The sequence below is a fragment of the Equus caballus genome, chromosome 20 (genome assembly GCF_041296265.1).
Source record: "Equus caballus isolate H_3958 breed thoroughbred chromosome 20, TB-T2T, whole genome shotgun sequence".
Taxonomy (NCBI): Eukaryota; Metazoa; Chordata; class Mammalia; order Perissodactyla; family Equidae; genus Equus; species Equus caballus.
Window position 1 is genome coordinate 48,607,845 of NC_091703.1, and position 14,438 is coordinate 48,622,282.

General features: G+C 39.0%; 2 protein-coding genes across 14 annotated transcripts in view; one reads left to right on the plus strand and one right to left on the minus strand.

Moving 5' to 3' along the window:
* CYP39A1 (cytochrome P450 family 39 subfamily A member 1) overlaps positions 1 to 12,642 on the minus strand; it is a 93,352-nt gene extending 80,710 nt beyond the window's left edge. For 2 of the 4 annotated variants that reach the window (XM_014734472.3, XM_070245643.1), the window contains exons 1-4: positions 12,051 to 12,553; positions 4,456 to 4,591; positions 2,340 to 2,514; positions 286 to 435 (exon numbers count right to left, since the gene is read on the minus strand). In XM_014734472.3, the coding sequence (XP_014589958.1) occupies positions 286 to 435; positions 2,340 to 2,514; positions 4,456 to 4,591; positions 12,051 to 12,227 (638 nt within the window). In that variant the 5' untranslated portion in view covers positions 12,228 to 12,553. Of the gene's footprint in view, positions 1 to 285; positions 436 to 2,339; positions 2,515 to 4,455; positions 4,592 to 12,050 lie in introns of all 4 variants that reach the window. The other 2 variants (XM_001498174.5, XM_070245644.1) reach the window with 2 other exon arrangements.
* Positions 12,643 to 12,649: 7 nt separating this feature from the next.
* The window catches only part of SLC25A27 (solute carrier family 25 member 27), a 29,082-nt gene continuing 27,293 nt past the window's right edge, over positions 12,650 to 14,438 (plus strand). For 8 of the 10 annotated variants that reach the window (XR_011430052.1, XR_011430049.1, XR_011430050.1 and 5 more), the window contains exon 1: positions 12,823 to 12,967. Coding sequence is in view for 5 of the 10 variants with exons in the window: in XM_023625044.2 (XP_023480812.1) it covers positions 12,862 to 12,967 (106 nt within the window). In the remaining 5 variants the exon portion in view is untranslated. Of the gene's footprint in view, positions 12,968 to 14,438 lie in introns of all 10 variants that reach the window. The other 2 variants (XM_023625041.2, XM_023625042.2) reach the window with 2 other exon arrangements.

Below are 14,438 nucleotides of genomic sequence, written 5' to 3' on the forward strand. Positions count from 1 at the left end.
ATTCTAATAAGCTGTAAATGGGATAAAAGGCCTCAAAATAAATTCTTCATTTCATTCTCATATTCTCTTATTTTTGCTCCTCAAAAGAAGAAAAACATGGAAATAGTACATCTCTCCTCTTCAGTTCCTCCCTCAATTCACACACAGACCAAAAACAGTCTAGTCATGAGAAATAGCTTCTCTCTCTTCCACTTAAATTGCTGTCATATCACTTAGAACAGAGAAATGCATAAATTGCTGAGAAGAGCTTGGTCAATGAGTTAATTACAGGAAACAATTCTCTACCTTAGGAGACATTCTGGCATCTGGGACCCATGCTCAAAGCCTTCATCATAAACTTGAAAATGCTGACGGAACTCACTGATTTTCTTTGCGTTTGTGGGAAACAAACCTTTTTTAAAGAGCACATTCACTGTGACTGGGTAAAGGAGATGCCTACAAAGACAGAAACACATAAAAAGTCAGACCCGATGACCAAAAAAGAAAGGCACAGGAGACGAAGAGGGCAATATTTAATAGCTATATACTAGTGGTGGATAATAGTATGTGACAGATTCTTTTGGGAAAATGTCATTCATAAGAGGTTTTAATATTTGCTTATTGTGGTTCAGGTGACTTAGAGGTAACTGAAATCGTGGTCTTAGTTATCTGAAGATTTTAAAATGCCTTCTAAGCAAGCAGTGTTAGATCCTGACAAATGTGAGATGATAATACAGAAATAAATTGATTAGAAGTAATTTCAGCAAACGTCTATTTAACAAATAACAATAACTAGCCATCCCTGGCAGTCTAGTGGTTAAGATTCGGAGCTCTCACCACCACAGCCCAGGTTTGTTTCCCTGTCAAGGAACCACACCACCTGTCTGTCGGTTGTCAGACTGGGGAGGCTGCAACTGGCTGTGATGCTGAAAGCTATGCCACTGAGATTTCAAATACCAGCAGGGTCACCCACGGTGGACAGGTTTCAGCAGAGCTTCCAGACTAAGAGAAACTAAGAAGAAACACACTTCTGAAAAAACTGGCTGTGAAAACCCTGTGAACAGCAGGGGAGCACTGTCCGATGTTGTGTCAGAAGGTGAGAGGATGGCGCAAAAAGACTGGGCAGGGCTCCACTCTGCTGTACCCAGGATCACTAGGGGTTGGAATTGATTCATTGGCACTAACAAAAAGAACCAGTAACTAAGATACAGCTCATGTCTTTAGAGAGCAGCAAAAAGTAACCAAAGAATCAATATTAGGGACCAAATTTCCTAATATCTCACAGGATCCTACAAATTTGAAATATTGCATATTGAAATATAGTACCTATCATCAGTAAATGTTAACATAAGTGAATAAAATGATTACTGTGGCATACTTAAGCAAAAGAATATCAAAGATTGTTAATATGCCTTAGATTAGTAACACTAAGTACTGTTTATTTCATTTTTATTTACCATCTCATCCTCACTAGAAACTTTTCAGGATCTCTTTACCCCAAAGTTTTAAAGATATCCAAGAATTTGCTTTGTTTTCTTGTAGATATTAGGCATGCTAAAAGTTTGGCTGGTTGCTTGTTTTTATTTTCATTTTCTCTCTCTCTTTTTCTGGACCTCTAACAAAATATCAAATGTTGTTCTGTCTTATGAATCTCAACTGTTGAATCCTGCCTTCAGCATCCCAGTATCCCACTGAGATGGAAAAGTGCCTTATGGGTAACATAATTTACCAAATCTCCTTATGCACATGGAGAATTTTTCCCACGGCTCCCAGGCCCAGCCCTTACCTGTACCAGAAAGCTTCAGAACAAGGCTGAGTGACACCTGGGTCCCTCCGCTGCCCTTTCCTAGCTCACCTGTCTCTCAGCACCTCCCCTCTAGGAGGACACTGGGCTCAGTCCTGAGGCCCATATTGTCTCAACCACCCTTGCAAGGCTCTCGAACAGCTCCTGGACCCTTGTCATCTACTTTACGATTCTGTCCTCCTCCCTGTCCTTTCAATGTCCACTTGTTCTAACAATCACAAATTACACTGAATGTTTTATCAAAATTCTGACGGATGCATGACAACTGAAGGAGGAAAATCCATGTAGAGCACACACAATTGTATAGAATGACTAAAGAGAAATTAATGTATTAAAATGACTATATTGGCTTATTTGCTCACCTTAAAATTGGAGTGCTAATTGAAAATTGCCCATTAATTAGAATTTAAAAGATTAATATAATCTCTTAATTGCTTAGTTAGGTAGACTTCATTAATCCACCTGATAATTTTTGAAGTCCAAGGTATAGACTTCAGATTTTTAAAATTTTTATTCCAAATAAACAAGATTAAATCATACCAATGCATCCAATTACCTGACTAAGTTGCTCAGGTCCATTGTCCCGTGAAGGCCTAAATTCTCCAGCTGTTCATGAAGTTCTTCAGTCAGTTGTCCAGTGAGTCGATACACGTTGCTAGTCCCTAATTTCCCTTTCATCATGGTATGAAGTTTTTCATGCATTGTAAAGAAGACATTATTTGGAATTGATGCTATAAACAGAGAAAATTATTATCAAAAGAAGCAAATAGTAAATATACCCCTACTAATACCTGGTCAGTAGGGACTGTAGCCAAAGTCCACCCAGTACATCAAACCAGCTCCCTCAAATAAAAGGAGACAGTAGAAGTATGTAGGGTGATTCACTTTAAGGGATGATCTATAAGGGGGTGATTAACAAGGCCTCTGGAAAACACAAATCTAGTGATTTTATGTCCCTGTTTTAAATCCTTTGTGGCTTCCTATCCTTAACAAAGTTTACAAGGTCTCCTACCATCTTTCTAGCTCTCCAATGATATTTCCAGCCCCTTGTCCCTCCAAATCCAGGTATATTGAAAACACACACTCTTTTATACATCCCAGCATTTTCGTGAGCTGTTCTATCTGCTCAGAACATTCTCTACTTGACCAACCTTACCCCCACACCCCTACATCGACAAGCCATAAATTTCTCCTGCTGATTTCTGTTTCTCTTTCAAGTGTCTTCTCGAATATTACTTCCAGCAGGAGGCCTTTCCTAAACTCGTGAATAGCTCTGACCCCACTATTTCCTCTATATTAGTGTTCATGCTCCTTCCACAATACACACTCCTGGCTGGGTTGAGGTGGTGAGAGGAAAAGTGAGTTTTTAAACTCATTATTCCTTTATATTTTTCTTTAATCCTGTTTTATTGTCTTCGAAGTAAGTTTTTCAAAAAATAATTTTTTATTTTGTAATTCATCACTCGATTCTGTGTAGGTTATATTTTGTGTAAGTTAATTAAAAATAATTTTTAGATTTCCTGAGCATACATCTTCTCTGTGGTAGGGGAATACATAAGAGGAATGAGAGGCTGGCTCAAGAGTAAATATTAACATATTTCATCTGTTAAATAGAAATATTTAAACATAAAAGTCCCAGAGGAAGCACAAGTGAGAAAACTTGATCAATTCCATATACCTCTGACAGGTGAGTAAGCACGTATATTTCCCTGAAGGGGTATGTGAACTTAGAGATCAAGAGCCTTCAAAGTTTTTAATTCTTTGATCTAGAATTCTGTAGTCCACACATCAAGAAGTACTAAATAGCCAAGGAATTTAAGCAACATGTTGTGATTTTCATGCAAACAAAATGAAAAATAATCATGCTATTGATCACTGACAGCTTTTAAAACAAACTTCTGTGTCTTAATGGCCAGAAATGCACTAGAGACTACATGAAAAGGAACCTAAGAAAAAAGCAGAAAGGGAAGCAAAGAGAAAGAAGCTACAGACAGTAGAAGCAAGCACAGCCATTGTGAAAGCAGAGAAAAGGACCAGGCACAAAATGAACGGGCCTTGCCTTCTTGGGAAGACAAATGACCTCAGCATGCATGTTTGCAGCCTGGGAAGAAATAAAGGCAGACCGTCATACTGGAAGCATGCTGACTAGTACAATCCAGCAGTCTCTGAAGATGGAGAATGAAAGGGCATCAATTACATGAAGCCAAGCCCCACTTACCTTAACAGCCCTACGGAATATGTCAGGAAATGCCACGTAAAGGCTTTACTAAGCAGTGGAATTCTACGTTCAGGGAGAAGAGTGGCAACATGGGATCAAGCCTAGAGCTGTAACCTGTGGAACACTGTATATGCAGCAGCAGAACAGAGTTAGTCACAGTGTGGAGAGCTGCAACAGAATACAGATTCCACATACTTTCCAAAGTAAACATCAGTGAGGTAACCTCATCTCTTACACATGTCTAGTCAAGATCTAAATGGATTAAGTTGCCAATAATTTGTTTTTCAATGACCAAACTCATCATAAATTCTTTCCTCCTTCTATCCCTACTCTAAAGAATAAAAAAATGGGTCCCCTCATTCTTGATAGAGTGAGGATGATGTAATTGTTACTTAAAACTACTCTTGGATTCCGATGTTGTATTTTAAAGGAAATAGCTGAAAATATTCTTTACCTGTATGATAGATGGGACTTTGCACTGCTAGTTTAAAATTTACTTCTTTGGATTTTAGAAACACATTAATCCCCTCTTCTTCAGTAACAAAGGTCATTCGCTTGCCCACAGCAAAGACTGTAAAAATTGGTCCATACTGAAAGAAAACACACAAATAGAGGTCATATTAGTAAGCATTTCTGTTAAATAAGTTACTGGGCTATGGGCTATGTTTAAGACAGTGTTCATCAAGAACCCCAATGCTGAAGTTATAGCCAAAATAAAAATTATTATGATTATATAAGGTAATTAGTCATAAGTCTTGACTGATTCAGCCAAATCTAAATTACATGAATCCTAACTTATTCTGTCCTAATACTTAACCTTCCTTTTGATCATGTTATTTTCTTGCACCTTCCTTTCTCGTTAGAAATAATTACTAGAAATCATATCAAACACTGTGATTCTTGAACACTGTTTCCAAGATATCAGTAGGTTTATAAGCAACCTCTAGCTCAACTTAGTTTAGCAAAAACACACAAAATTGCTGACTGATTTTACCATAAATCTGTGGTCACTCAACAGCGCCTTGCAATCCTAAAAAGCTTTCTAATGCGTTCACTTACTCACTTTCCAACATGATTATTTCACCTGGACACCTTGCCCAACCCTCTCCACTCTGAGATAGTGTTCCCGCTTTCTAACTCACAAGGAAAATGGAGGCAATCAAGTTCGACTACTCTCCACTTCTCACCACCAGATCTTGCAGAGATACACATTTGTACCCATTCTCAATGCTTCCCGTCAGGTTAACACAGATGGAAGGTCCTGCCCCTGTGAAACACCAACATTTCTTTATTCGTGTCCTGGCTTCCACACTCTCTTACCTTCTCTTTGCTGTACATTTATGCCTTCTCTCCTCTACATCATGAGTTTGCCATCTCTATCAGATCGCTCCCAGCAGCCTACAAACATACTGTAGTGCCAGGTTTGATTTTAGGGAGTATATGACTTTACTGGGAGAAAAATATATCATTATTTTCATTGACCTCTAATTGTAATTTAGCATTTTCTCCAATTGAGAGTGTAGGCAACAAACCACAATCTTATCCATGACTTGATCATCAAAAGAACCCACTGTTCCAACTGTATTTTCTTAGATTCTGTGCCTATTTGGCATCCATTCATCACAGGGCCAATTATTTAAGCTCTATTTTCTTATTCTTGATGCTCTGGCATTGGTGTTGTCACTACTGGGGAGAAAGGGACCTCCCAGGGCTAGCCAATTCTTAGAGATAGCAAAGGGCTCAGCCAGCCAGGAGCATGCCTTTCACATGCAAACCAACAAATACTGAGCCTATATCCCCTACTACCTCCCTATCTAACTCTCACACACCAAGCCAGTATTTTCCCTGCCCTAAATCATCCCAGGGCCAGGTACCAGGTAACTAGAGGCCAGCCCTATAGCCCAAAGTCTGTAGGAATTATTTAAACTAGCCAGGCCTGAATTGTTTACCTTGCCCTGCCTTGCCTTTCCTGAGGAAGCCCCAGTAAAGGCTCTGGCCTAAGTTTTGCTCTTGCTCCTATCTTCTGCATCCTGGCTGACACTGGTGTTTTTCCCTGTGGCCCTGCATGGCATGCAGTGACCCGCCTCAGACCTGTGAATATAATAAATTTCTTCCTTCCAAGTCTCATCCTCATTTCCTCCTGTGGCTGCAATGACTTTACCATACTACATCCTACATGTACAACTTTAGAACCACCACCCATAATTTTATATCCCATTACAGTTATTATAAATACCTCAAAATATCATTTATGCTCATCACTACTTCAATATTACAATTATTTCTAGACATGTTATGAAACAGCACATGATCATTCTTACGACACACCTCTGGGCACTATGAGGCAAATGTGGACCCAATAATCATCGAGCCACTGAACACCAGAGTCTCATTTTCTTACAGTAGTGATCCAGACATCTAATTGCTCTCCAATATTCCTTATTAATGATTATTTGTTAAGCAATACTTAGAAGAAGATGCATAATTTTCATTGTTTAAGTTTTGTTCAAATGAGAATTCTTAACTTTCCATTAGGAAAGTGGCCTTTGTAACATAAATAGGCATCCAGGCCACAGCGCAGAACAGCCAAGTTCAACATATTGAATAGCTGAGATAACTGCTGACACATGGTATCTAAAGTAACTTATTGCAAAGCAATTGCAGATGGCAAATGATCATGTGAATTATTACACATTCTGTAGCAGTGGTGGGTTTTTGTCTTATTTGCTTTCCTTTCGTTCTTTTTTTTTTTTTTTGCAACAACTGCACTCTGGGTATTATGAGATAAAGGCAAGCACACACAGTATGTTGTAGAAGCGGTACTTGTGTATTTTTTTTTATTAAACTTTTTGAGATAAGTGTAGACTAACATGCAGTTATAAGGAATAATACTGACAGATCCCATGTATCTATTTCTCTGTTTCCTTTAGTGTGAACATCTCCCAAAACTATAGTACAGTATCACAACCAGGCTATTGACACTGATAAAGTCAAGATACAGCATATTTCCATCATCACAAAGATACCTCATGTTGCCCTTTATAACCACAGCCATTTCCTTCCCATCCCCCCCTCCTCCTTAACCCTTGGCAACTACTAACCTGGTCTCCATTTCTCTAAGATTGAACATCAAGGATATTATGAAAATAGAATCATATAGTATGGAAACTTTGGGGATTGGCTTTGTTTTACTAAGCATAATTCACTTGAGATCCAGCCAGGTTGTTGCATGTATCAGTAGCTCATTCCTTTATATTTCTGAGTATTCCATGGTATGGATATACCATAGTTTGTTTGAACATTGTTGAAGAACATTTGTGCTCTTTTCAGTTTCAGGCTCTTACAAAAAAAAGTTTTATAAACATTCATGTACGGGTTTTTTTGTGAACATGTTTTCTTGAGCTCTCATTGCCTTTCCTCAATAGCTGCTGCTCCTAAGAGATATAACCCTCGTCTTCCCAGGTGTTCTCTTCACTTTTAGAAGATGGTGCCTTCCAGAACCTTCTGAGAACTTTCTTCGTCATCTTTTGCTACCTTCCTCAATATCCATAGCCTGTTTATCTTAGCCCATCTCACAGTGATTCCCACTCTGTGTATTGCCTTCTCCTATCTCAGAGTGTATATTTCTGAGTTTTTCCATTATTGAACCCCCTTACTATAATAAAGTTTCATTTGTCTCTTGCTGCTTTTAAGAATTCTTTCTTTGTCTTTAGTTTTTAGAAGTTTGCCCATCGTGTGTCTTGATGTGGATTTTGATGCGGATTTCCTGGGGTTTATCCTGTTTGAACTCAGCTTACCTTTTTGAATCTGTAGGTTTATGTCTTTTGCCACATTTAGGAATTTTTCAGCCTTTATTTCTACAAATAGTTTTTCAACCCCACCTTCTTTCTCCTCTCCTTCTGGGACTCTGATGGCTTAAATGTGAGATCTTTTGTTATAGTTTTACAGTCCCTGTAGCTCTGTTCATTTTTCAGTTTATCTTCTCTCTGTTAGTCATAGTGGATAATTTATATTGATCTTTCTTCAACTTCACTGATTCTTTTCTCTCTCTTCTCCATGGTGCTATTGTACCATCCATATTTTTTCTTTTTTAACTATTGTAGTTTATCAGTTCTAAAATTTCTAGGAGCAGCAGCTGTTGAGGAAAGGCAATGAGAGCTCAAGTCTGGAAGATTCGATCCTGGAAGACAGAGGAGCCATGGATGCAGAGACACTATATTTCCACTGTAGCAAGAGAAGATAGAAAACTTAAGCCAAGAAACACAGAAAGCAACTGCCCCAACCAAAACTTCCTGCTGACAGCTGGTCCAAGACAACTCAATTCCTTAAGATACGATTAAACATGAAGGAAAACTTCAGTACTATAAGAAAAATTCTTAAAAAAAAAAAAAAGAAAGAAAGAAAAGCAGAAAAGAGAAGCAGAAGTTCCTTATAAAGAAACTCTCCCCAAATATTTGCTAAATAGAGTACATAAAATCTGTAATGCTAAATTCTTTTTATGAAATTAAAAAGTTAATATTGTTGCAGCTGCAAAGGAAATAAACAAAATAGAAATATAAGAAACTATGGAAGAAATAGTCAGACAATAGAAGAATATTAGGAAATAAAGGAATTCAGGAAAGAAAGAGACGATAAAAACATTTCTGAATAAAAGACAATTATGAGAAGGATAAGGGAGACAGAGTCACGAAAAACAAAGAGTCTAAGAGAAAAAGAGTACAGAAATAGAAATATGACATAGAAATAAATATGTGAAAAGAATTGCAGGGGAAAGGATGGCTATAGAAGAGAGGCAAAAGAGATTAAACCTACGCATAATTGGACCACTTTCCCAAACTCCAGGTTCATTTATCCAACTGCTTGACTCAGCACCTCCACTTGGATGTCAACATCCCAAACTCCTACGTATCTAAAAGTGAACTCTGATCTTCCCTTCCAATGAGTTCTTCTTGCAATCTTGTCCATCTCACTTGATAGTAACTCCACTTTCTATTTTCTCAAGCTAAACTTCCAGGAGTCACCTTTGACCCTTTTCATTCTTTTATATCCCACAACCACAATCAATCTATCAGTAAATTCTGTTGCTTCCACCTTCAAACTATCTCCAGCCACTTCTTAAACTTTCACTGCTATCACCATGGTCCAAGCCACCATGACCTCAAGCTCAAATTATTGCAATAACCTTCAAATTATCTTCTTTCTTTTACCATTATATTCCTATTTTTAACAGAGCAGCCAAACTGACACTTTAAAATTTAAATCAGGTCACATTGCTCCTCTGCTTAAAAGTTTTCCTATTTCATTCTAAATTACAAATGCATTTACTCTTCGATTCTGATAATTTACTGTACAGATACACTTGCACAGACATAAATAACATTTGTTGCTACATTATTTATAACAGAAAACTATGGAACACAAATCATATCAACCATTAAGTGACTGTTTAAGGGAACTATGATTCAGGGGATACTTTGTAGCTTTTAAAACAAACGCAGATGCTTCCGCGTCAGTGTAGGATGAGGTAGAACCAGGTGATTCAAGGATCTCACTGGAAAGTAGGAAAAGATGAACAGATTACAAAGATCATATTTTTAAAAGCATCTGACAGTTGGGGAAATAATAAGAACTAAATGGACTAAAATTTCACAGACAAAGAACTGCAGAGAAGTGAATATACAATAGGTTACTATTTATTTACCTAGTGAGGTGAATAATTCTGTGAATTATGGACTTAGGTTGAAGGTCAAGACTGAAATAGGCACCTTGAAAAAAACAGCTAACACTAAACTTAATGGTGAAATTTTGAACACCTGTCCCCTAAGATTAGGAAAAAGACAAGCTTGTCATCTGTCACCACATCTATTCAACAGAGGTCATACTGATTGTAATAACACAAGGCATAAGGATGAGAAAAAAAGGAATCAAATTTATCTGTTTGCAGGACATATTGTTTATGCAAAAACTTCTTAAGGAACCTACAAAATAACTACTGGAATCAATAAGTGAGTTTAGCAAGATCACAGGATACAAAGTTAACATACAAAAAAATTGTATTTTTTATGTGCCAGCAGGATACAACTGGAGAACAATGTGAAAACAATTGTATCTACAATAGCTCAAAAATATAAAATACTGAGCCAGCGCTAATGGCCTAGTGGTTAAAGATTGGCACGTTCCACTCTGGTGGCCGGGGTTCCGTTCCAAGACACTGAACCACACCACTCATCTGTCAGTAGCCATGCTGTCGCGGTGGCTCATGTAGAAGAGCTAGGACTCACAACTGAAATATACAACTATGTACTGGGGCTTTGGGAAGGGGGAAAAATAAAAGAGAGGAAAATTGGCAACAGATGTTAGCTCAGAGCGAATCTTTTAGAAAAAATTACGCATATATATAAAATACCTAAAATAACAATCAAGCAAGACCACATCACGAAAAAACTACAGAATATTTCTGAAAGAAATTATATAGCTAAATAAGTGGAGAGATATACAGCATTCATAGATTAGAAGACAGTATTATTAAAAAGTCAATTCTCTTCCAATTTTTCTGTAGAGTTAAGAAACTTCCAATCATAATTCCAGCAGTCTTTATTATAAATATTGACAAGCCAATTCTAAAATTTATATTAAAATGCAAATAATCTTGAATGCTAAGTCAGTTTACAAAAAAATATGGAGAACTTTTACGACTTGATTTAAAGACTTACTATAAAACTATAATGTTTAAGGCAGTGTAGTATTAACAAAGGAGTGGGCATATAAATCAATGGAATAGTAGAGAAAGGCTAGAAACAGATTTACATATACATGGTCAAATAATTTTTGAAAAGCTGCAAATGCAATTCAGTGAGAAAAGCAAAGTTCTTCAAGAAATGATATTGGAACAACTGGACATCCAAATAGGGAAAAATTAACCTTCACTCCAACTTACACCATACAAAAAAATTAACTCAAAGTGGATCACAGACCTAAATGTAAAATGCAAAACTATAAACCTTTTAGAAGAAAACAGAATAATCTTTGTGATGTTGTTTGACCTTCTGAAACAAGCTTGTAAAAAACCTTCCTTAAAATTTATCAAAATCATATGCCTAAGGAAGGCTATGTGTGACAAAAGGGTACTTCTTTAAAAGATATTGTTTCATCTATCAGACTAGCAAGAATTATGGTACTTGCTGTGAGCCAGAATACGAGGAGATAGGCAATCTCCTACACTAGAAGGAAAAGAAAAAGTGTATATTGTTACTTCCTTTTGCAAAGGTAACACAATAATATAAACAATTTAAATGTTCACGTCCTTTGAGTAAGCAATTCCACTTTTAGGAATTTATTCTGAGGAAACAATCAGATAAGTGCAAAAAACCCAACCACACAATACATACACACACACACACATGAGAATGTTCATTAAAACATTGGCTGAAATAAGGAAAAAAAGTTGGCAGTAACCTATATACTATTTTTGAAAGATATACTATATTTGAAAGCTATTCTAAAGACAAAAACATTCTACTACAAGGAAACTAATCTCCTTAGTGCGCAGTGAAATTGAATTTCACCATCATCAAATAACAGCTGAAAATAAATTGCCAGCAAAATTTGCCAAGACCAAGTTTGCAAGCAATTTTTACAATAGCCTGTTAACTTTGATTTCCACACTGATTTATTATGCGGTTTCATAAACTGAAACTAATTGTATTACACTTCTGTCTTTCCCAATTATTGCAAGTATTTAGTTAATATGTATACACCTAGGATTTTTTAAAATAATGAAGTAACTAGCACTTATAATCTCTACTTCCAAAAAGGCAGCTACAAGCTGCACTGTATTTCATAAATTACAAAAATCTATTTCTTTCGAAAAACTTTGCATAAAGCATGTTGTTGGTTGAGGAATTAACGACTAGATCGTTTAATTGCGCACACCAGGTGTGTTCCCCATGTGGTAACACTGCACTTGAGAGCCAAAAAAAGGAAATAAAAAAGAAAACATTACTCCCCCGGAACCCCCCCCCCCCCCACCACCACCATAAGGCCACTTACCTTGATTCTTGCTTTTTCTATAAATTCTAGAGGGGCTTTCCCAATCTCAAATCCAGCTCCAAACCAAGGAATCCAGCCCCTTATGCATGGGGGTCTACTCAAATTCTTCCACTGAAGGAATAATAAAAGAGCAACGCAACCAAGGATTATAATCCCTGCTGGATAAATTAGTTCCATGTTTTTGGATAGCACCTTCTAGAAACAGAGAAGGGAAAAACTCCTGCGGTGGCACTTCTTCCTTTCCTCTGGGATAGGGCACCCACCGGACCTCCCAACCTTTCCGCTGTAACTTCCGCAGCCTGCTCGCCTTCTTAACTGTAGCCTCCTTTCCCTGCCCCAATTTTTAGGTGACTTTCGCAACATCGCTCCCTCCCAACTCCACTTCTCTTTCAATTCCTAGACGCCCGGGACGGTATGATGGGGCGGGACGGAACCAGAGACGGTGCTGAGAGGTGGAGGAGGAAGAACACGCGCTGTTGCCATGGAGATAGGGGGCTGCGCGCGGCTGGCGCCCGGCTCCCGGCCAATCAGATAATGCGGCCGGGAAGGCGCGGAGTCCGGCGGACTACATTTCCCAGAAGCCTCGTGGGCTTCGCGTTGTTTTTCTGTTCTCAGTCGTGGACCACTCAAGCCTGGGCTGTTAGGGAGGCTGCTGGTTCTCCGAGACCCCCTGGCCGAACCGAACAAGGGAAATGGTCCCCGCCCTGCCACTCGTCAGTTGAAGAGTGGCCGCCCTGGCAGGGTGGCAGGCCAGCTGCGGCGCGGGGCGCCGGCCAGAAGGGCTGCATTGTCGTCCTGTCTGTCCTGCTGAATGTCGGTTCCAGAGGATGAGGAGAGGCTTTTGCCGCTCGCCCAGAGATGGCCCCGAGCGAGCAAGTTCCTCCTGTCGGGCTGCGCGGCTACCGTGGCCGAGCTAGGTACCCGGCTGCCCACGCCTGGGCCTCCCTGCGAGTCGTCGAGGCGCCGCGCTGGGGGTGGGGGTCGGGGGAGACTGGCGGCCGCTTCGCTCCCGGGGTGTGCAGCCGCAACGTTGCGCCCTCTTCTCCCACGTCTGTGCGGCAGGCAGATGTGGGGGCAAGGCCAGCTTTGTGAGGAGGAGGGATTGGAGGTCACTAAGGTCTCTTCCTTCCAATTTCTTCTCCCTCAGAGGTGGGCTTTTGTGCCTGGATGTGGACTTTCAGAAGCTTCATGAGCTGTCGTTCCTCTATGGGAGTGAGGATGACCTTTTTAAAACCACAATCCACTTTTCATCCTTCTAATCCAGATAATCTCTGTGATTTATGTTCTTACACAGCTTCATTATATATCATTTGGGGGGGGGGGTTCCAAATTGTGGTCCCAACTTGTGGGACTTGTTATTAATCTATCACTTATTGAGCATCTACTCATCATCTGCCAGTTGACCGCTTTGAGCTTAACTCATCTATATTGTGTTTACTTTGCAGGATTCTGAGAAGTCGTTAATCTGTAAATGCTGAATCCAAGGCAGGGCACCCATTAATTGTAACATTATTTAATTACTACAGTGCTAGGGCCTGTGGGGATACAGTTAAAAAGACCCAGCCCTGACCTTCTGAGAGGCTGGTGAGGAGACATGCAGAGACAGACAATTACATTGTGCTCTTTATTATAATCAAGGTATTATTAAGTATCATAAGAGCGTAGAGGACGGACAGTTTATCTGCCTAAGCAAGTCAGAGAAAACTTAAGAGGCTTACCTAGAGCAGAATTATGATGTTTTTGCACGAGCTGGTGGTGTTTCTTCCAAGGATTTTGTGAGTAGGGTGGCTGTGTGTTCCCTGTGAAGGCTTCACTCTGCATTTTAATATTGCCCTTTCATTTTCTTGACCATTAAAAAGAAAAAAAAAAAGCCACAGCTCCAATGTGTAATCATTTGTAAATGCTAGTTTGTCCTGTTCTAAAATGAGTTTATTTTGCATTTCCAGCAGAGCCAGCACATAATCTGTTGTTTTGCCCTGTGTGCTCCTCCACTCTTGCCTTTTGCACATTCTTTTTCTCTCTCTCCTCCCAAAGCTGAGGAAGAATTTTTATTCATTGTTTTTGCTGAAATATGTCATCAACTTTTTAAAAAGTTTAAAAGCAGACTGCTGAATGATTAGATATATTTCCAGTTTTGTTCTATTTTTTTTAACCTCTTTCCCCCTGTGACCAATGGCTTTTATCAAGGAGGATTCCTTCTATTAAAATTTCATGGAGAATTTTGTGGGGACTGGAAATGGGAGGTGGGTGAATCAAAATAGGAGATGGTTGTGAGTACAAAACAATTTAGTATCAGAACCTGAAGCATTAAGTAACCAGCAAGAAAACCAAACTTATTTCGAGAAGCATAACCTATGCTAATATGGAGGCTCCTATATCTTAAGACTT